A 21,619-nucleotide genomic window follows, 5' to 3' on the forward strand; every position below is an offset into this window, starting at 1 on the left:
TCTGCAGTCCATCTTAAAATGGAGAGCATCTCTTGTGGAAGTTGTGTTCTACTTTATATACACGACAAGATCCATAATCTATATTTACCCAAAACCTACAAACAGCAAACCACAATTACCTTCAGAAGAGTTATACTTACTTTAGCTCAGTCAGAAACAAGTTGATGTGATTGACAGAGTCAATTTGTTTCACAAATGTTTCCACATTTTCCAAAAATACCTACAAAATGAGAAACTTTACTCAGTATTAGAATGCTTAAAAAAACAGTAAATGTCTTTTTAAAATTATAATTAATAAATATTCACTTTTTTCCAGTTATATGTCTGAGTTGGGTTGGGACAGACAGACAGCTTTACATAAACGTTACTACATAATCACTTACTCATCTTTCAGGGCATCTCAATATGCAGTTCCATATTTTTCTTACCACCACCAACACTGCATGGACTCATGGATGTGAGCAGATGTAGAAGGAGCATTATTTGTTAATGACTGATATTGGTATAGATGGAAGGAAGACATGGAAGAGAAGGGATCTAACCTCACTGGAAACCACAGATGACATTAAGCTCTTCTACATGGCTAAATAAATGACTCTGCCTGCTTGAAAGTTAACAGAAGAGCCTCAAACAAGTTTAGACAAGATGTTCCAAGGTGGCTGCACACTCAGTAGCAGGTTGATTAGAGCTCTTAGAGTGTGAAAACTGAGAAATTGTTTAAAAAGTAAGCAGAAGTTATTTATTTGGGTAAAATCCAGTTACTGGCTGGTAATTTCTCTGCCTGGATGCCAGCAAAGAAATTCAAAGAAAATAACAGGAACTCAAATCAAAAAAGGAAGGGAAAAAGACCTGGCTTGGGAGAACCTTGCTGCTGTTGAGCAAAAAGACCATTTTACAGTTTAGTGCACCCAAGTACAGCTGTTCCTTGCTACTCTGCTTTAATAAACACCTTTGTAAATTAGCAATCACGACATAGGCACAGATACATTACAAGCAAACAATAATAACCATATTAACATTTGTCATACTCTTACATTATATATATACTGGTTTCGGCTGAATGCAGTTTATCATTTTCACTGAAGAAGGCATTCAGCCGAAACCGGTTTGGATTTCTGATGAACTGTTGGGGCATTTGTATGTCCTATTATAATATTGAAATTACGAACTCTTTACAATAAAGTATTGGACTATTTATGCTGGCCTTTTGTGTTTTCTAGGTCTGAACATAACAGGAGGATTGAGGGGGTAGACAAATAGAGATGGCTGACAGATGGGCTTTGATGGAAAATTAGCCCTGTATGCATGTGTCACACAGATATTTTAGTGTAGAAGGTCACTGTTATTTGTTGGGGTCCTGTCCATTCCTGTGGAACCAAAAAGAAAATCTCTTCCCTTTGGTTATGTAGGATTTTCAAATGGTGGGTTTGCTGACTTCTTGGAAAACTTTAATTACGTCCTCCGAAAGGTTGCGCTTGTAAGGAGCTAAAACCCTATCATCCATAGAGTTAGGTTCAGGGATAACAGGTTGGGGTGCAGTAGTAACCTTTTCTGCTGTGTGATGATATCGACTTCCACTGGCAGTTTGGGGTAGCTGCCCTGAGAAGACGAAGAAAATGTTGGGTTGGCCAGAAGGAGATCACTAGCAAGAGTTTTGGCTATTCTTTTTTAGACTTCAGAAGAGCACATGGGATGTGAGGTATAGGAAGAAAGGCATAGAGGAATCTCTCTGTCCACTGAAAGCTAAAAGCATCAATCCTCCAGGCTGATGGGCAGCAGCCCTGGTGCAAAAGTGGGGGAGCTGTTTGCTGGTCTCTGAAGCAAAGAGGTTTGCTTGAGGTGTCTCCCAATGGTGGAGGATGTCCAGGAAGACCTGTCTGTTGAGAATCCATTTGTGAGGATTCTCCAAAGTCCTGGTTAGTGCATCTACCAACATATTGTCCTGTGATGGAATGTATGTGGCCACTAAAGATGTGTTTTTTTGGGGGGAGGCAATCTCCTAGGTGGTCAATGCTAATCTGCACAGTGGGTAAGACTTGGTTCCTACATCCTCTTTGCTTATGTAACACAGGACTGTGGTGTTGTCTGTGAACACTCTTAGGGGACCTGGCCTCCAGACTTGGGAAAACACTTGAAGAACTGGGATGATGGCCCTCTTCTCCTTCATGCTGATGTGCTCCTTTAGAGGTTTTGGTTTCCCTTTACCCTGAACTCACTGTGTTCCTGCCCAGGCTCCCCATGTCTTGTCTGAGGCATCTGTATACATTTCTTGAATTGGAAGTGGTGGAGTGAAGGGAAGTCCTGGGTTGAGCATCACCTGGTTCCTACACCATGGAAACTCTCTCCTAAGACAAGGCAACAGCAGGATTACTGTGTCTAGAAGGTGACATTGCTGGAACAAAACTGTTTTTGGGTACCACTGGATTTTCCTCATATGCAGTCTGGCTAGAGAGACCATTGGAATACTTGCTACCATGAATCCTAAGGCCTTTAATATTTCTCTTGCAGAGTATTGGCTGCAGGAGGTCACGCTGTGAAAGTAATTTGCTAGGCTCTGCACTTCTTCCTGAGACAGGTAGGCCTGCATCTTTATAGTGTCCAGTCTGCAGCCCAGGAAAACTAAGCTCTGAGTTGGCTGCAGGGAAGACTTCTTGTAGAAGATGGTGACCCCCAACTGTGAGATGCAGTAGAGGGTTAGATGGAGGTAAAGACATCCAAGTATGGAAAAATCTGAATTTTCTGTGTTTGACAGACGGCAATTACTGGTGCCAGAAACTGTGAAAATTCCTGATGCTGTAGAAAGCTCAAAAGGCAAAGCAGTTAACTGGAAGTGTGATGACCCAGCAGAAAAAGAAGAATTTCCTGGGGGGGGTTACAATGGAATATGTAGGTAGGCATCTTTTAGATTTAGAGAGATACTAGAAAAGCCTGAGGCAGAATGACAGGAAGTAGAGTGCATAGGGAAAACATTTTGAAGCTTGGCACTTTCAGAAAAGTGTTTAGCAGAAAGAGATCTAGTATGGGTATCAAGTGCTTTTCTTTCATCTGTACTAGAAAACGTTTGGAGTAAAAGCCTTTTCACAAATTCCTGGTGTACTGGTTATATTGTGCCTTGTGCATATAAATGTCGTAAGATGGGTGGAGCAGGTACATCTAGTTGTGGAGAGGGACATGCATGCCATTTAGAGAAGGGATTTCTATCCAGGACATGGCTATCCTTTTTATAATCAAAAGCACCTATGGATTAGTGGCAATATTTTCCCAGATGGAAACTGACTGGGTGAGCCTTTTTGAAAGTGGAAAGTCCTGGGGGGTAGGCTGGTCATGAGACTTTGTAGACAGTTACAGAGACTTGTCTCCAAAGGGAGACCTCCCAGAAGAGGAATCTCTGTGTGTGGTTTTGCTGTGAATCTCTTTCTGGCTACCTGACGTCCAAACAGGAGGATTTTGTCTAAAGGTAATCTATAATTTTAACTTTCATGTCCTCAGGTATGGGTTGAGTGTGTGACCATGCATACCTGCAGAGGACAGAACCGGTGGCAGCTTCTCTGGATGAGGCCTCTACAGTATCATAACTATGTTTAATGCTGTGTTTGGCTACCTGCACAGCCTGATTAAGAAAAGAAACATTTGTCATTTTGACTCAGTCCTTTGTGGGTCCACCACTACCCTTGTTTAAGGAATTGAGGATGCATATGAAATACTTGGTCATTTGTATTTGGTAATTTATAGCCCTGAATACCAAAGGAAAGGAAGTATAAACCTTTTTATTCTATCTTTTCATAGCTCTACTAACCTTGTCTGAAGGCAGGGCACTGGCATTAGGTAGTAGCTTAGAAGGTTTATCAGAAGAGAAAGATACTGCAAGAGGGGTTTGGCACAGGACTTTTAAACAAGAATTTAAGATTATCAGGAACTTTATAAAATCTACAAACCACACAATCTCAGAAAACCAAACATGGAAAAAGGACTCCTGGGTAAAGAGCAAAATAATTATTTTATTTAACAAAAGTTAAGTGCTTTCATCTCTCACTTCTAGGACTTCATCAGAACTAAATAATCTAACATTTACGTCCTTTTTAACATTTTGTCATAACCTCATTGGTCCAAACTACCATCAATCACAGATTATATCACATAAATTGATTATAATTACACCAAAAAAACTACTCTACTTCATCAAACAATATGTATTGTATATTATCATTCCTAAATATTTAACTCATTTAAACTAAAATTAATTCTATATAAACTTGATATTAACTGACTTCCACTGTATTTGGTAATCAAATTTAAAAATATACACTACATATAAGTATAAAAACAATTAATTAAAATCTGTCTGCCCTTTTGGGTACAGAAGACTGAGCATCAGGTGCAGCAGAGGTGGCTTAAAAATCATCTAACAAGGCTTCAAGAAAAGGGAAAACTGGTGAAGGGGCAGAAGTGCCAGTTTCCAAGAGGGTGTAGCATCTTTTCTTTATCTCTGTAATTTGCCTAGACGGGAGTCTTCATCTTCTGAATGGAGGTGATCGGACAGGAGATTTGATATGAATAAGCCAGGGAAAGATCTGAATCAGAAGCCTCCTCATCCTCAGGAGGAGAGAACTCCACAGCAACCTTTTCAGGGATGGTGGGGGAAACTGGGAAGAAAAGGATGGTGGATGAGCGGGAGAAGTCACATGTTTAGTTTTTTGGCATTTCTTCTTAGGCATAACATCAGTCTGAACCAAAACTGGTAGTTCAGATCCCTGACCTATCTCAATAAGTTTATCTGGGATCTCCTCTGTAAGTAGTATCTAGTGAATGCCCTCTGGACTCTCCAACATAAAGATACCTGGCTCAGCTTTATCCACATATTCCTCAATCAAAAGACCCTCCAACTAGATCTCAGAGGGCATCTGAGAATAATAGAGCATACAGCAGATTATAAAACCTCAGCAGGTATGTCAGAGTCAGAAGGAGTTAACTGAGCTTCTGGCCTAGGTTGTTTAATCTTCTTCTTTCTGTGGAAGTAGAATCTGCCATCTTGGAGTGGGCCAAGCATTTAAGATGTTGGGTCTGCAGAATGGTACTGAATGAGGGAAAACAGGGTTGCAATGTCTTAGATACACATGATTGGCAAATGGAAGAGGACTCGTAGTCAAGTTCCACTCTTAAGCAGAAAAGACAATGGATATGCAAGTCTTTGTATGAAATTTGCCTAAAGCACTTGTACTTACCCCTTCAAGTTGACATGTAAAACTGGTAAGCAAAAACACTTTAGAAAAACAAAGAAAGTTCCCCTACAGGGTACTTATCTGTTTACTCTTAGTGAAGGTACCAACGACCAAACAACACACAGTCTGACGGATAAGCCACCTGTGTTAGGACTGGCAGTGAGACAATCTAAGGAATTACGCTCATACATCCACCTATACACCCCTATGCTTATGAGCTGAGTTCACATGTTGGAGGTACCATACTGGGAAGTTAAAGCTTTGGAACCATGGCTGGACATCAGCGGTGATAACCCATTCATTACGAATATTGATTTCAGTTGGGACCTCAGCAAAACTACCCCAGCCTCTGACATGGCTGTCACCCTCACTACAGCTCCTCCCAAAGAAGCGCATTGTATGTAGGTATGCATCCACACATGCTGACCAGATTACTTTTCACTATCCCAGCCCATGCTGATGCATACTACACACCTCACAGTTCTGTTTGTCAAAGCTGCAGCGGATTGAACCCTCCCCTCATCTCTCCTTTCTGTGTAGCTGAGCTGTCACTGGCTGTTCACTCCCTCCCTCCCCCTCCCAACTGTGCCAGCTACCCATGTCTCTAATCAAACACTGGTCATATGGGGAATAGTCAGGGGTTTATTCCTTTATGCCACAAAGACAGCATTTTGTTATTTCTGAAGCACAGTTTTAATCCTAGAGATTACCCAGACAGAAGCATTTTAATGAGCTCCTGTGGAACCGATATTCTTTTTACGGTATTTAGCAAATGGAATAAACTGACTAATGAATGAGATCTACAGTGATAAAATATTTTCATTATGACTTCCAAGCATGTATTAAATGCATGTTATTACAGCACAGATAACTTAAAAAAAAACAAGAAACATCTTTATTGAATTATCACTTAAGACATAGGCAATCGTACATTTATACAAATGAAAACAAATCATGACATATTTTCAGTTGCAAACGTTAAACATCACTTACAATCCATCCAGCCATTATCAGTCAAACATTATATAGCTCATTCAATTCCTGCCTTCACTTAAACCTCATTCCTTCTCCAAAACATTATTTGCATAATTGTTTCCACAATTCCCATTTTTTTCTAGGTAATTTGCTCCTACCCATTTCTAAAGATCCCACTTCCAGTTCTTTTATCTCTGTTACTATAGTCATTATTCACTACACTTGGTTTATAATTTTCATTTTCTAGTAATTGCTTTTTGGCAGCCACCAGAATTAAACTCAGCAAGGCCTTATTATGTCTAGGCAATTCCGATTCTGTATCTCAACTGAAAAAAAAAATCCTTACTTATACCAATTTGCTCAGCCAATATTTCTGACAAAGTAGTCTGCAGGGAATTTTTAAACTCTGCCAGCTCATTACACTCCCAAAAAATAGGTTTCCAGTTACCTCTTTCTTCCCCATTACATCTCCAATATTTGCAATCTACCTGAAGAAAAATACTTTGCAGACTGCTTGGGATATAGAAGCACCTACGCAAACACTTTCAAGCAAAGATCCTAAACCTTCTAGACTTTGTTGCACATTTGGAGACACACATATATCCTCCCACTGTTTCTTTGTGAACTGCTTACCTAATATCTCTCTTCCCAATCCTTTCTAACTTCCTCTGATTGATCCCTATAGTTACCATGCAACATTTTATATGCCAATCTAATTATCCCTTATTTAACAAAAGCTTCTGTTCTAGATTCTACTAAAAATGCTACCAGTGCTGTACTTTCACTTAGGATCCCTCTATTCCTTTCTGTTTGGGTAAACTCTGATATCGGTCCTTGATAGGGAAAGAAATCTCGCAGTCCAAATGAATCATTGGCCGCTTCCCAGTCTATTACCTTTACCTTCTCTATTTGCTCCCAATACCTTGGTTGCTTTGCTAGTTCTCTCCAGTAAATCCCATCGCCCTCTTACTTATTTCTCTGTACTCCTAATTGCAGTCATTCCTATAGGCAGAATCTCCTTTCTCAATCCCATGTTGGCTTAGTTCTTAGGTTCATAGGTAAGTACTAGGCTATCTGCCCGAGGGCATCTGTAAGCCTAGCCAGAATGTGTTGGCTTTTGCCACCCCCTTAGATTAGTTTCCTGTGCCTCTGTCCAGCAGAGCCATTAGATCCCTATACCTCTGTCCAGCAGGGCCACTACAGTGATCCCTGGGGTAAATTTTCTGTTTCCCATCCACTCGTCAAGGTTTCTCTTGAAGAGTGTTAGTGAGGGGCTCTGCCTAATGTAGATTGGAATCCTGTTCCAAAGCATGGGGAGTCTCTGGGACAGGAATCTATCCCTCCAGCACATCCTATTTATCGTTGTGGTGACGTTTAGATCGCTAGAGTGTGCGGCTCTCAGGGATTTATTTATTTATTTATTTTTAGGTGGAGCATGTCCATCAATTCTGGGTTGGACACGGCCTTGTATGTCAGGCAGAGATCACCTCTGAGTAAGCAGTATGCAACCGAGTACAGCTGAAGTTTCTTCAGTTGGGCAGCAATGGGCATCTGTTTGAGGCCAGTAATCCTCTTGGTGAGGTACTTCTGTGGTCTTTCCAGCTGTTGCAGGTGTCTTGTAAGGTACATCCCAAATGGGGCGTTGTACTCTATGATGGGTCTGATGAGTGATGAGTAGAGGGGCACAATAACCACTTTTGTTCTAGATGCGCACCCTTTTGTGATTAGGTGGGCCATACAGAACGATTTTCTAACCACCTTGGCAATGTGATTATCAAAGGAGAGATTACTATCTACTTGGGTCCCCAGATCCCTTATTACATTTTCTGTACTTAGGGGACTACCATGTATGTGGCAGTTCGCAGGTACTTTGTTTTTTCCAAAGGGGATGACTATGCACTTTTTGGCATTTAGCTTGAGGCCATGATTTTGACACTAGGTATCCGTTTTAATGAGACCCTTCTGGAGGATGTCTGTATCAGCTGGAGAGTCAATTATGGCCCCCAGTTTGCAGTCGTCTGCGAACTTGGTCAGCCATAGTACTCCTGTGCATGCCTGTACCTCTGAAAAGTATATACTGAACAGGAGGGGTCCCATGACTGAGCCCTGGGAGACGCCACTTGTAACCGGTCTAGAGTCGGACCTAGAGCCTGCAACTCTCACCGTGTGGGTTCTATCAGTGAGCCAATTGCCGACCCATCTCGTGACGTAGGGGTTTATGTTCAGGCTGGTGAGCTTGTCTATAATACCAGAATGGGGAATGGTGTCGAAAGCCTTTGCAAGGTCTAGGTAGGCTGTGTGGACCTCTTTCTCCTTGTCTAAAGCCTTAGTAACTGTCTCAAAGAAGTCCACCACGTTTAGGAGGCATGATCTGCCCTTAAAGCCAAACTGGGTAGGGTCCAATGTTTGGAGGTTTCCAATGTCTCTGTTAATGAGTTCCATGATGATGCACTCCATAGCCTTGCAGACCAGGCTAGTCAGTCTTATAGGGAGATAGTTCCCGGGGTGCATTGTAGCTCAACCTTTGTTGAGCGGGATAACTGTTGATGTGTGCCACTCTATGGGTACGTAGCTTGTAGAGAGGCTAAGTTTGAACATTGTGTTAAGGTGAGGGGTTAGTTAATTTTGGAGTTCATGTAAGACACAGCCTGGGACACCATCCGGTTCCATTGAAGCTGTGTTTTTGGGTTTGGATAGGGCTGTTTTAACCTGTGTGTCAGTGATTGCCGGGGCTCTACATTCTTCTGGTATGGTTATGGGCCCTTTTATGGGTGAGAGGGGGGTGAAGTTTGCACTAAACCGGTCTGCCAGAATGTTGGCAATATCAGTCGGTTCAGTGTATTTTGTGCCACTTAGGTTCTTGACATAGCTAAAGAATGCTTTGTGGTTATCTTTGGAGTCCTTGGCAATTTTTCTTTTGAAGCTAGCCTTGGATCATAGTTTCTTGCTGATACTGATCAGGGATGTCTTTCCTTCTTGGGATTTTACTCTTTTCTGTACAAGTTTCCTCCTTCTATTGTATAGCTTGTTTATGGTAGCGGTCCACCAGACTGGTTTCCTTTTCTTGGAGGAGTGAGTCTTGGTTTTGCTTGGGATAGCACGATCCATGCATTTTTGCAGGTGCTTATAGAGTGCCTTTGTAAGGGATTCAGTAGCTTGGACAACGTTGTCCTTTAGCATGGGGGCTGTGAACTTTTCCACCTCGGTCTTAAGTAACCTGAAGTTTGCTTTTGAAAAGTTTTTCACGGTGGTTTCCTTGACTGGGGGTGGGGGCGGAATGTAGATATCCAGAGTGATTAGTCTATGGTCTGATCTAACCAGCGAAGTGTTGACCTCCAGTGTAGAACACTGGTTGCCCATGTTGGTGATGACCAGGTCCAATATGTTGTCACCTCTGGTGGAGGTGTTGACCAGTTGATCCAGGGCGTTTGAGTTTATAAATTCTAGGAAGCGTTGGGCAAGGGAGTTAGTACTTGAGTAGTTCTCCCAGTTAATGTTTGGGTAATTGAAATCACCCAATATTAGGGTGTTTGGTGGGACTTTCATATTTTCCAGTGTCTCCAGAAATGCGGAATGGGGGTCCTGGGTCATGATGGGTGATCTGTAGCAAGCTACAATTTGAATTGCAGTTTTGCCCGTTGTTAGTTGCACATGGATGATTTCTGAGGCATTGTGCTGTGCCACTAACCTGGAGGTGTGGGTATCCTTGATAGATATGGATACACCCCCACCTTTTGTGTTTCGGTCTGGGTTCTATGGCTGAAAAGTATGGTATGAGTTATAGCCTGGTAGTGCTGGGGTGCTCTCTGGAGCCTTAAACCAGGTTTCTGTTACTGCACAGATATCGATGCTCTCCATACTGAGGAGTGTATGCATTTTGAGGTTTAAACTTCTGGCATTGAGTAGCATTACCCTTAGTTTTTGATTACTTGTGTTATTTACGGTGGTGGGTTTGTCTTTTGAGCCTTGCCTAAAAAAGGCACTAAGGGGGTGGCAAAAGCCTTGGCCAGTATTCAAAAGCCTAAGGGTGACATGTGCAAGCCATCTCTTGCGAAGCAGGCTTGTTGAGCATGTCATCCCAGGTGGACAGATACTGGATCCCCTTTGAATGACACCAGAAACTTAGCCAATTGTTGAAATTGATCATTTTTTTCTTTATAGTGTGGCATCACTCTTGGTGAGGGCAGGATGCTACTCAGGGTCAGGGTCATACCGGACTGGGCTATGTGATCAGAGAGCTCTTCCATGTCTCTTTCCATGTAGTCCAGGGAGGTACGTCTCAGGTCATTCACACCAACATGGACAATGAAAGAGTCATATTTGTACTTGTTCTGGAGTGACCTGAGTGCTTGTGTTATGTGGTGGATCCTGGCACCTGACAGGCAGCTAACTAACTTTCTCCTTGTCCAGCCTAGTTATTGGGACATCAGTGTGCCTGACTATAGAGTCGCCTATTACTAGTGTGTTAGGTATGTTATTTTGCCTTAAGGGCTGTGATTGCATGGCACACTGATTATGTGAAGTATGTGTTTCATGGCTTGTGACTGGGTGTGGAGGTTGCTTGGGTGTCTGCTTTGGAGGTCTCTGTTGCTTTTGCAGATTTTTATTTAGAGCCTCTGTGTATGTTTTCATGTAGTTATGTGTGTAATTTGACTATGTTGGTTTAGTAGGTCTATGTGAGACTGGTGGTGTCTTGCAAGTATTTTCCTTCTCCTCTTGACTGTCAGTTCCAGTCTTGGGTTGAGAAAGCTTTGCCTCCAGTTTGGCTGTATAAATGCATCTCTCACATATATTAGTGTTTGGTGGTAGGAGGAGAGGGTTGTCTGTGTACATGAGGCAGTTGTAACATTGCCTCAAAATGCCCAGATTCACCAGTTGGACTGGCGAGTACAGCTGAAACTGCCCTTTGGACATACCTGAATAGGTAAAGTGAGCGGTTTTACTGATTGGCTGGTAGAGGTGAATAGAGAGCCTTGTCCTTCTGGACAGTACAGGGGGATCTAGTGCTATGGTTAATTAGTGCTTGCTATGAGTTTTGAGCAAGTGCTGGGCTGTGAAATGAATGGTTTGAATGCTTAAGTTGAAAGTTTGTCTAGTTCCAAGGGAAAAATTGAAGAGTAGACTTCGTGGAGCCAGGAATAGTTTAACCCTAGCTAACTGCGCAAATGCGGTTTTTATAGCAGGGAAATGAAAGAGATAGAAATTAGCCCAAAATGGCCAATAAACTACTAAACCCTGGGCTGAAACCACTCCTCCAGGGACAGATAGGCTGCTCAAAGATCCCCTCTCTCATAGTTGAACAGAGAAGCTTCCTTCTATCCAAGTAAGGTATGGGCAACACAGAAACTTGTAACACAGCCCTGAATTCAGCAATAACCTGAAAACTGGAATATACTAGTTCAGAATGGCGGGAAACAAGTATATATATATTTTTTTTCCAGAAAATAAAGCAGATACAATAAAAAAACACTTTAAATGCACAGAAACGGCTATTGCACTTTAGTGTGTAGCCTACAACAGTTAAACAGATTATTTAAACACAAAAATGACTTAGTTCAAGTGCAGGCAGCAAATAAGTACAATATGTATCAGAAACAAGCTTTTTAAATCACAGAAACGCTAAAAAATTGGCGTTTTAGGCGGAATTAGTTAAAGACACAGCAAGAAAATGCAGAAAAATGATACTTAATCACTCCAAATTCTCTTTTGTCTCTGCTGCTGTAGAACTCTGCAGGACACCTGGCAGGCACTTGCTGAGCTGAATACAAGTACAAAAAACCACTCAAATGTGGATTTTATACCAGGGAAATAAAAGAGATAGAAATTAGCCCAAAACGGCTAATAAACTACTAACGTCTGGGCTACAGCAAACAAGGCGCACAAATTTCAGAAAGAAACAGTTCAAATAAGCAGGCACGATAAGACTATAACCAGAAATTCCCAGATCAGAAGGGCAGAATCTAGCCTCTCCTCCCACAAGAGTGAAGACCACAAATCTTCTTAATGTAAAATAACTGGCCTGAAGCCCAAGTGCTTAAACCAGAACTAATGTGCTTTTAGAATAACAGACACTGAGTCTTCAATCAGCAATTCCCAACTTAGAAGGATGTAAGCTACCTGTCCTGCCACAACAATGCACTCTGAAGCCCAAGTGCTTAAACCAAAAGGCTTAGAATAACAGTTACAATTTAATCAGGCTACTACCAAGCAGTAATAACTGCAGCAGAATAACACAATTGAGTACTTTTAAGAAGAAGCACAAGGAAAATAAGGTAATAAAGTGGGAAGAAACACAATTACAGTAAAAGCAGATGAATAATGTGCATTTTTTTAATAACAATAGAAAACGAGCAAATTGATTTAAACAAATTACCCAATTAACCAGTAAAAAACTCAGCCCTGCTCCAGCAGTCTTCAATCAGACAAGTTCTAACCGCACACTCCTGCCACTAGGGTGCAGGGGAACCTTCTCCAAAAAAGATGCCCTAGATTAGTGCTCAAGTTATACAAACAAAGCTAGATTCAGCAGGCCTGAATATAGTCTATGCTACAGCAGACAAGGTACACCAATATCAGAAAAACAATTCAAATAAGCAGGCACAGTAAGCCTTTGGCCAGAAATTCCCAGCTCAGAAGGGCACAATCTAGCCTCTCCTTTCACAAGAGTGCAGACCACAAATCTTCTTAATGTAAAATAACTGGTCTGGAGCCCAAGTGCTTAAACCAGAACTAATACACTTTTAGAATAACAGACACTGAGCCATCAAGCAACAATTCCCAACGTAGAAGGATGTAAGCTACCTGTCCTGCCACAACAGCGCAGACCACAAACCTTCTTAATGTAAAACAACTGGTCTGAAGCCCAAGTGCTTTAACCAAAAGACTTAGAATAAATCAGTTGCAATTTAATGAGGCTACTACCAAGCAAAACTAAATGCAGCAGAATAAACATAATTGAGTACTTTTAAGAAGAGGCAAAAGCAGTAGGAAGAAACACAAATACAGAAAAATCAGATAAAGTGCAAATTAGTTTTTTGTTTTTTTATATAACAATAGAAAACAAGCAAACTGATTTAAACAAATTACTCAATTAACCAGTAAAAAAACTCAGAACTGAGCCCTGTTTCAGCAGTCTTCAATCAGACAAGTTCAGGGCCTAAGTGGGTATGCCTACTCAGATGTTCTCTCCGTATTATGCAGGATGAGCTAATGAGACTAGACTAGGAAAGAGCTTGGATAGGGCTGAACAGATGGGGATGGTAGGAGTGTCTGAAATCAAAATATGATCTCACTGTACTCGGTTGAGTGAGCAAATGAGATTGGCCCAGAAGGACTGTTCAAACACAAATTTACAGGAGGGGTGGTAAATTCCAAAGCCATCAAGATTAATACCACAAGAACAGGGAGGATGGATGAGGAAAACTAACTGCAGACAGAGAGAGAGCTCACAATTTACAGTGAACAAATAAATAAGCAGATAAATGCAGTACTATTTTTAACACAATATTCAATGTAACAATAAAACAGAAAAATAAAATGCAGTACTATCTTATAACACTGCAAGTTTGTACTTATCTTAGCTTCTAATAAAGTTGATGTAGATATGTAAAAGCTAACCAAACAGCTCAAGTATGCAACTATTCAGCAGAAATAATTTCAGAGATAAAGGACTAAGACTTTAAGGCACAGAGAAACCCTCTAGGCCAAGACTTCCACACCGAATATCAATGAAGTGAGAAGAATAGACCCACTAACAGCAGACATAGAGAGAGCTCACAATTTTGAGTGAACAAATAAATAAGCAGATAAATGCAGTACTATTTTTAACACAATACTTGTTATTCTCCTTAAGGATCTGCATCCAAAATCATAGTCTCTCCTTGTTTCTAGAGCTCCCCCCATTTCATCATCATTCCTTTTTATTCTGAATTATAACTTTCTGCTTCTGCTATAATAGGACCCTTAACTGTGTAGTGCTGAAATACCAATTCAAATCAGGTAATCCCAAACCACCTTGTTCTATTCGAAGGATCAACTTATCCCACCTGATTCTTGCCTTCTTCTACTCCCAAACAAAATCCTTTAACTCTTTATTAATCATTATCCAGAAATTCTCCTTTGGTTGATGAAAATATACCTGACTTTTGTATAAATCTAAAGGGTCTAAAAACATTTTCACTGTTTTTATTTTGCTACCATCATCCATAAACAGCTTTAAATTTCTCAATTTTTGTTATTATCTTTTGCTTAGTCTGTTCCCCTCATATCGTTTGCTGCCATAACCAAATAATTTTTAATCCATATCTTTAAGTACTTAATTTCATCATGTCCCTATAAATATGGGTATTGCTGAACCAATTTATGCATGGGTACACAGAATCAAAATGGACCTACATGAAGCTGATTCTGACGAGTTTTTACAATCTTGACTTATTACACCCACCACCGCTTTCTTCCAGGATGTTGGCGCTTCTTCTCTTTTTAAAATACTGTTAAATAAAATCTTCCAGATCTTTTATCACTTTCTTCCTTTCTAGCTTTGAAACTTCCATACGAATATTATCTATTCCTATGACTTTCCTGCAGATTGTTTATACATCACCATTTTTATCTCATCTCCTCATATTCTTAACTGTTAGTAATTGAGCCTCAATCTCCTTCTAACCTTGGCATATTTAATTCTTCCATAAACATTTCCATTTGTACTTTTTCTTTGTTTCCATGTCTCTGTTTTTGACAAACTTTCATAAAGTTTCCAAAATATTTCTAATTCCTCTACGGGATCTCTGATTATTTTCATTGTTATAGGTTCCCTAACCCTTTCTACTTTCTGTTGTATGTTGTAGTAGCAGTTGTGCTAAAAGCCTTTGTGCTCTGGAGTTATTTTCAAAAAACAGTTGCTTAAAAGCAATTTTTCTAAACTCATGCATATTATCAAGGTAGTCCCTTATTTTCTCTTTAGCACTCTGCAATTGCACCTCTTCTTGTTCTGTGATATTAACCTTATTTTGTAATACTGTAACCTTTGTCAGTCCCTATAAATAATTCTTGTTACCTCTTAGTCATGTATCTTTATTTTCTTTACACCTTATATTTAAATTCCACTTTAATTTTATCCCACTCCCTAGCTATATTTTCAGAAGAAATTTCTATCTTCTACTATAACTCCTGATTAATTTCCACTACCCATTCCTTAAATTCCTCTCTGTTTAATAGATGGGTGGGGAAGCGCCAGTGCATCATTTTTATTTCATTACCCTGCATTTTTTATTTTAGTTATTATTGGCACGTGATTGAAGTAGTTATTGGATGTATATCAAAATTTTCAATTAAATGTGAAAATTTCTGTCTAGCCTAGCCCAGTCTTTGTACCTTGGGGAATAATATATAAATTCTCTCCGATCTACTACTACTGAGTTCACATCTTCCATACCAAATGTTATCAAAATTTCTTCAAACATCTACCCTCTTTTGTTATATTTTCTTTCTGGGCCCCCATATACATCCTCACTGTTGCAAATCAATTTCCAGTCCCCACTTAAAAGTAATATTCCCTGCTGAAAACCAATTATTTCTCCCAGAATTTTTAAACTTCACTGTAGCAGTTTTAGGTGGAATATAAATACATGCCAATGTAATCCTCCACCTTGCAAGTAGCCCCTTACTTCTACAAATCTACAATTATTATTTTCCCCTCTTCTATCGCTACTGGAGCTCCACTCACAAATTAATATAAGTACTCCCCTTTACCTTTGTCCCAGATATTCTGCAGAAAAACCATCATGAAATCCTTTATCAAATTCACACACTCACTTCTTTCCAAGTGTGTTTCTCTGTAGCATAGCTATTTGCACTCTGCATTTTTAATATAGTTCACTATTTCTTTTTTGTATACATCTATGAGACAATTTACATTTAAAGACAATATGAAAAGTGTTATCATTATGATAAGAAGTTATTGTTCCCAACTGTTATGGATAACAGCTTTATCTTTTTAGAAATTCTAGTTCCAGCTTTTGTGTTACATGCATATACTAATGTTCGGCAGATTCATATGTTGTTTATTGTGATATCCATACGAAACTATGTCACATCTTGCAAGACTTTCTGTTTTAGTGAAAACCTTCAAACAAAAAGCAACCCCCCCCCGAACCTATTATCTTAATACAAACACAAAATTATGTACATTTTCAAATAATGAAGTTTAACCCTCCTAATAGGAACAACTGTCCCATATTGACAGCCACACTCTCAGGCCTGAATTAACTTATAAGTAAGGTTGTCCATGCTAATACACATGGTTCAGCCTGTGCTTCTACTCATACCAAGTGCTGACTGTTTTTGTCTTATCGTTATTCCTCTCCCAGATGTAGAAAACAATTTGAATGCATTCAGAACACACACTCTCCTAGCCACTGAAAGAAAGTTGTATTTTGTTTTCATTGCCCTTATCAGCTTGTCTCCAGGAAAACATGAAAACAAGGTACACAGCTGACTACCTCTACAAGCTTCTCATGTTGCACTGTGAATATTTAATTGCTAGAAGAAAAAATCATTATATTCAGTGTTCTTTTATTTACTTGCTCCCCCTTAGATCACACCAAGGGTCTTAGTGCAGTCATTCCCCTATGCAAAAGTAAGAACAAGCATATCCATTTTATTTATACCATACTTTTTTGTCATGTTTTATAAAAATACTGTTAAGGACAAAAAATTGTTTTACTTACATAGGTTCATAGGTGTTACCTCTTTCCTTCCTCTTCCCCTCTCCTTAATGATCTTCCACATGAAGCCTGCTACAAGTTTAACAAAGTCAAAAAAGTTAAATATTTCCAAGTTTTCTTGTTCCTTTATATTCCACAAATGTAACTGTTTTGCAATCCCCACATTTATTTATCAATTTCTAAGATGTTGGTTTTCTTCCCGTCGATCTCCATTCTCCCAACACCAGTCTCTGGTTTGTTTCTAACATACTTCTGGTTCTTCTAGTCAATTCCTATGTTTTTTTCTGTCTCCCAAACATTTCTCTTTGGAACACTGGAAAAGGTTTTACTAGCATAATCTCTCTCTGACTTTTACTATCAGAGTAATGTAAAGCAGAATCCCCTTCTGTTTGATAGCTCAGTTTTTGCTGGACAAACATTTGTATTTCCTCATCATTTTCTCCATCAAAAAATGACTTTGACCCTCCAGAAAAAAAACATTCTGAAGTTAGCAGGATACAGAAACTTGACTCTCACACCTGGCTAGTGACATTCCCTGATCGCTGGAGTAAATTTACTCTTCTTTGGGTGTAGAGTGAGTAATCATTTTCCACAAATACTCTGCTGTCTCCAACTTTTAATATTCTATCCTTCTGCCACAATTTTGTCAGAATCAAATCTTTCTGCTTGTAGGATTGCATTTTTACTATTAAAGGTCTTATCTACTTTGTCATGGCCAGGTCTGGAGCATACCACATGAAGTGTCCTTTCAATTAACAACTCCTGCTGTGGAATACCAGTCCAGGTGCTTATTTCTGCTTTCATAAAATTCCTTTGGTTCATCAGAAAATCTCAGGTTCTCTCTCTGTGCTCTGCCGTTTAATTCTACCATTTTTTAAATATTTCTTTTCAAGTTGAGAAGATTCATACTCAGCCAGCCTTTTCTTCATTTCAGTCTCTGATTTTTGCAATTTTATCAGCTCATATGAATATCTGTTTAAAGTTTCTTACCTTTTTGCAAGACTTTTGTTTGAGTTGATATACTCCTTCAGTGTTTCATTTATTTTAATCAGCTCTGAGCATGTATGGCTTATTTTTCCTCTAGATTACTGCAAGTCATGTCTTATGCCAAAGCTGGAGCTTGAATTGAGTTTTGATGAACAGCTGCAGGATTCTTCCCAGCCAGTATTTTCTCCTCACCTTTTGTGATTGATTTTTAAGTTTTTTTTTTTTTTTTTTTTTTTTGCTGGCATCCAGGCAGTATACTTTCTAGCCAGTAACTGAAATGTACCCAAAAAGATAAATTCAGTCTCTCTTTCCTCTCAAGTTGTTTTCACAACCTGACAGCTGAAGTTAAACTGTTACTCAGTATGCAGCCATCTTGGAAGTCTGTGAAATCTTTATTAAAAATGTAATCTTCTCACTCCTTCATGAACTGGCAGGTCTTTTTCTTAGGCCACTATTATAAATGGAGAATGTCTTTAAGAACATTTTTTTACTACAAAAAAGAAAAAAACTGCAGTATTTGGCTACCTTCCTAGATAATGTCTCCATCTGTCCCTGGTAGCTTTTCATATCTCATTAAACTGTTTCATAAGCAAATACCTGGACAGTGGTTTACCACAACATCAGCATGTTTCTCTCCATGAATGTACTTTACTAAGCAGTAAATCAGATGTTTATTCAAGGAAAGCTGAACAAGTAAAAGCAGAAGTAACTCTTAAAATAAATCTACAACAGTGACTCCGAAACTTTCTGCTTCAGTAACAATTGGAGATGTAAAAAAAAAAAAAAAAAAAAAAACCTAGGAAGAAGGACTCTGCCCACTTTACCTTCCTAAATACCTTCTGAATGACTTTGTCAAAAAACAAACTTACTTGTGGATTGTGGTCATAGATAAGATTCAGACTAATTCGCAGCTTTCTCATACTCTCAAAGGCTTCTTTAAACATCAACCTGCAAGAAAGGAAAGAGAGAAAAACATGTTAAACTTGAGCTGACATAATTTAAACTTGACTCAATAACTCATTTCCTTTTGCTAACATTCGCAGATCATACTTTTTAAAATGGTATTCAACTGATCTGCTAGCAAAGTAAATTACAGTATGCTATACTAATTAAAAATATAATGTTCAAATTTTCCCTTTGTCAAAAAGGTTTCAGTTTTGTACAATTCATTTATCAATACTTACTCGAAAAATAAACTGTTTCCTCAGATAAGTTTTCTGTGCAGTACATTCAGCTTACCCTAATAAATTTTAAAGACATTTTAATATAATGCAACTTCATCAGAACAATTTCAATCAAAAGGCCGTTGTGTCTTTTGAACATCTCACCAAGAAGGAAGCCCTTTTAGTTGTTTGACAGTTTTTATTAGATATGACATCAAGGTAGCTGAAAATGTGACCTATCATGGAAACACACACATAAGGAGTCCAGGACTAACTTTCCCAATTTCTTTTCCAGACAAAATGAAACTGTAAGAAAAGGGAGCTAAAGAAAATTGCAAAATACCTTCTTAAAGAACAGCTTCAACCAAATGTCGACTGACTTTTTGTCACCACAAAGTACATTCTTTTTACTCCAAAGTGTCACATGTTACTTAAACTATGTTTTCTTTGTATGTGTTTCTCTAAACACCAATTTGTTTGCAATTCTGAGTCTAGAGAAAAAAAGCAACAAATAATTCAAGCATAACATTTATCAGCAATTTAAAATGATGTACATCAGGGAGACAAAACCTTTGTAAAATCAAATCAGACAGTATGGCAGCCCCACTCTAACAATTAGGTTATTATGGGGTATAATGAAAAAGTAATCACCAATTAAAGTGATGCAGGTATAATAAACTTTCAGAAAAAAGCAAAATGTATATTTTTTTGGATGTAGTTGACCTTTAATACATGTGGAAGGTGGGAACATAGGAATAATACTAGGCAAGCAACCAAGGGGACCATAAGATGCCTTGCCATATAGTTCATAGTTCAGGTGTTAACCCCATTAAGGCAAAAGCCAAATTAAGATGCAGACTCCAGACTAAATGAAAACAACTAGATCACATCCAAAGATCAAGATGATTTTTTGAATACTTGAAAAGAATCACATTGATGGATATTCTCCAAAGACATACCACTGAATGTGTTAGAAATTTCAATCTAATTAATGTTCTAGATTTATCAATTTTAAATGTGAAAATACTTGCAGCAGAACAATTTAAATCGATCAATTCAATATTTTACAACAAACTAAGTTTGGAATTTGTTAAGGTCCTATAAGCTAAACATAACTTACCACCCAGATATCCATAACTGATTGAATAAGTCCAAGTTGCTCTAATCTGGAATAATATTTAAGACATCTGACCTACATTAATCCTTTTCTATACTATCACTCAATACCCTGAATAGAGAGTAAATCGGCTTTATTACACATAAAAATAAGGCATTATATTCAATTATAGGGCATACCTATGCTATAAACATTTTTCTAAATTTAGCACCAGATGAATTAAAGTTCTTAAAAATGACCCCCATTACTTTATAGACTTGGCTGTTATAATCTGAGATCGAGTTCTGAATCTTAGGATTATTACAAACTAGAATCCCTAAATCTTTATACTCACTCAAAAGTATTAAATCAACAAGTCCTAATCTTACAGTTATAACATTATGCTTTCCAAATTACAGGACTCCACAATTATCTTTTTGAACATTAAACCCATTTTGTTTTAACCAAGCAAATGAACTTGAGAATTAAATTTAATAATATCATTAGTGGAAGTTGCAACACATCCAAATTTAATATCATCAACCTATTTAGATATTCATATGGAAGATGATTTATGCATCAAAGGAAAACAATATTAAGCAACATAGGTCCTAAAACCAAACTCTGTGAAACAACTCTACATACCTGTGTTTAGTTTCAATTTAACAATTAATTCTAACTATCTGAAATCTGCTATGTAGCCAATTAGATACCAAAAGATTAATGTAAGGGTTGACTGACTGCTTGCGCATTGCATCTATAACAACATTGTCTGAACACTATCAAAAGCCTTAGAATAGTAAGCCACATTCACAGATAACCCCCTGTCTAACGGAAGAGTAACAGGATCATAAAAATTGATCAAATTTGCAAAAGTTGATCTATTCTGTATGAAACCATGCTGCGAAGTATCCAATAAACTACCCTGTAAATCATTACTCAGTACTGATACGAGACATCTTACTCTTGCCAAGTAACAGGTTCAAACTAACTGGTCTACAATTAGAGACTTTATCGACTGGTTCCCCTTTATGGATTAGTATAACATCAGCAAGTTTTCAACTCAAGGGGGACATGACCTTATTACAACATTTTATTAAAAAGATGTTATTGTAGCAGAAATATATTTATGACATATGGCCCAAACACAACCTGGTAAATTATTAGGACCTATACTGCTATCTTATATGGCACAGTGACTTGCACAATACATCCACACTAAAAATTGGACCCTCGATTATCCATATCCATCCATCAATAAAATAAAATAAATTACAATAGTATAAAGCTCATAGTGATCAACCTATCCAATAGAATCACATGTAAGAAAATGCTTATTGAACATAACAGCTAATTTTACAACTGCATATAATACGCACTATCCACAACAATAGGGTAAGTGATTTTATTATTCCCTAAACTTGGTTAACATAAGAGTAGAATTACTGAAACATC

At 38.5% G+C, this 21,619-nt stretch overlaps 1 protein-coding gene across 1 annotated transcript in view; it reads right to left on the bottom strand.

The window, feature by feature from the left end:
* The window catches only part of ELP1 (elongator acetyltransferase complex subunit 1), a 1,639,125-nt gene that overhangs the window by 650,970 nt on the left and 966,536 nt on the right, over window positions 1-21,619 (bottom strand). Inside the window, exons 21-22 of the mRNA XM_044060975.1 lie at window positions 18,775-18,853; window positions 141-220 (exon numbers count right to left, since the gene is read on the bottom strand). Of these exons, the coding sequence (XP_043916910.1) occupies window positions 141-220; window positions 18,775-18,853 (159 nt within the window). The remainder of the gene's footprint in view (window positions 1-140; window positions 221-18,774; window positions 18,854-21,619) is intronic.

Source organism: Protopterus annectens, chromosome 2.part0, assembly GCF_019279795.1.
Source record: "Protopterus annectens isolate FY-2018-M chromosome 2.part0, PAN1.0, whole genome shotgun sequence".
Taxonomy (NCBI): Eukaryota; Metazoa; Chordata; order Ceratodontiformes; family Protopteridae; genus Protopterus; species Protopterus annectens.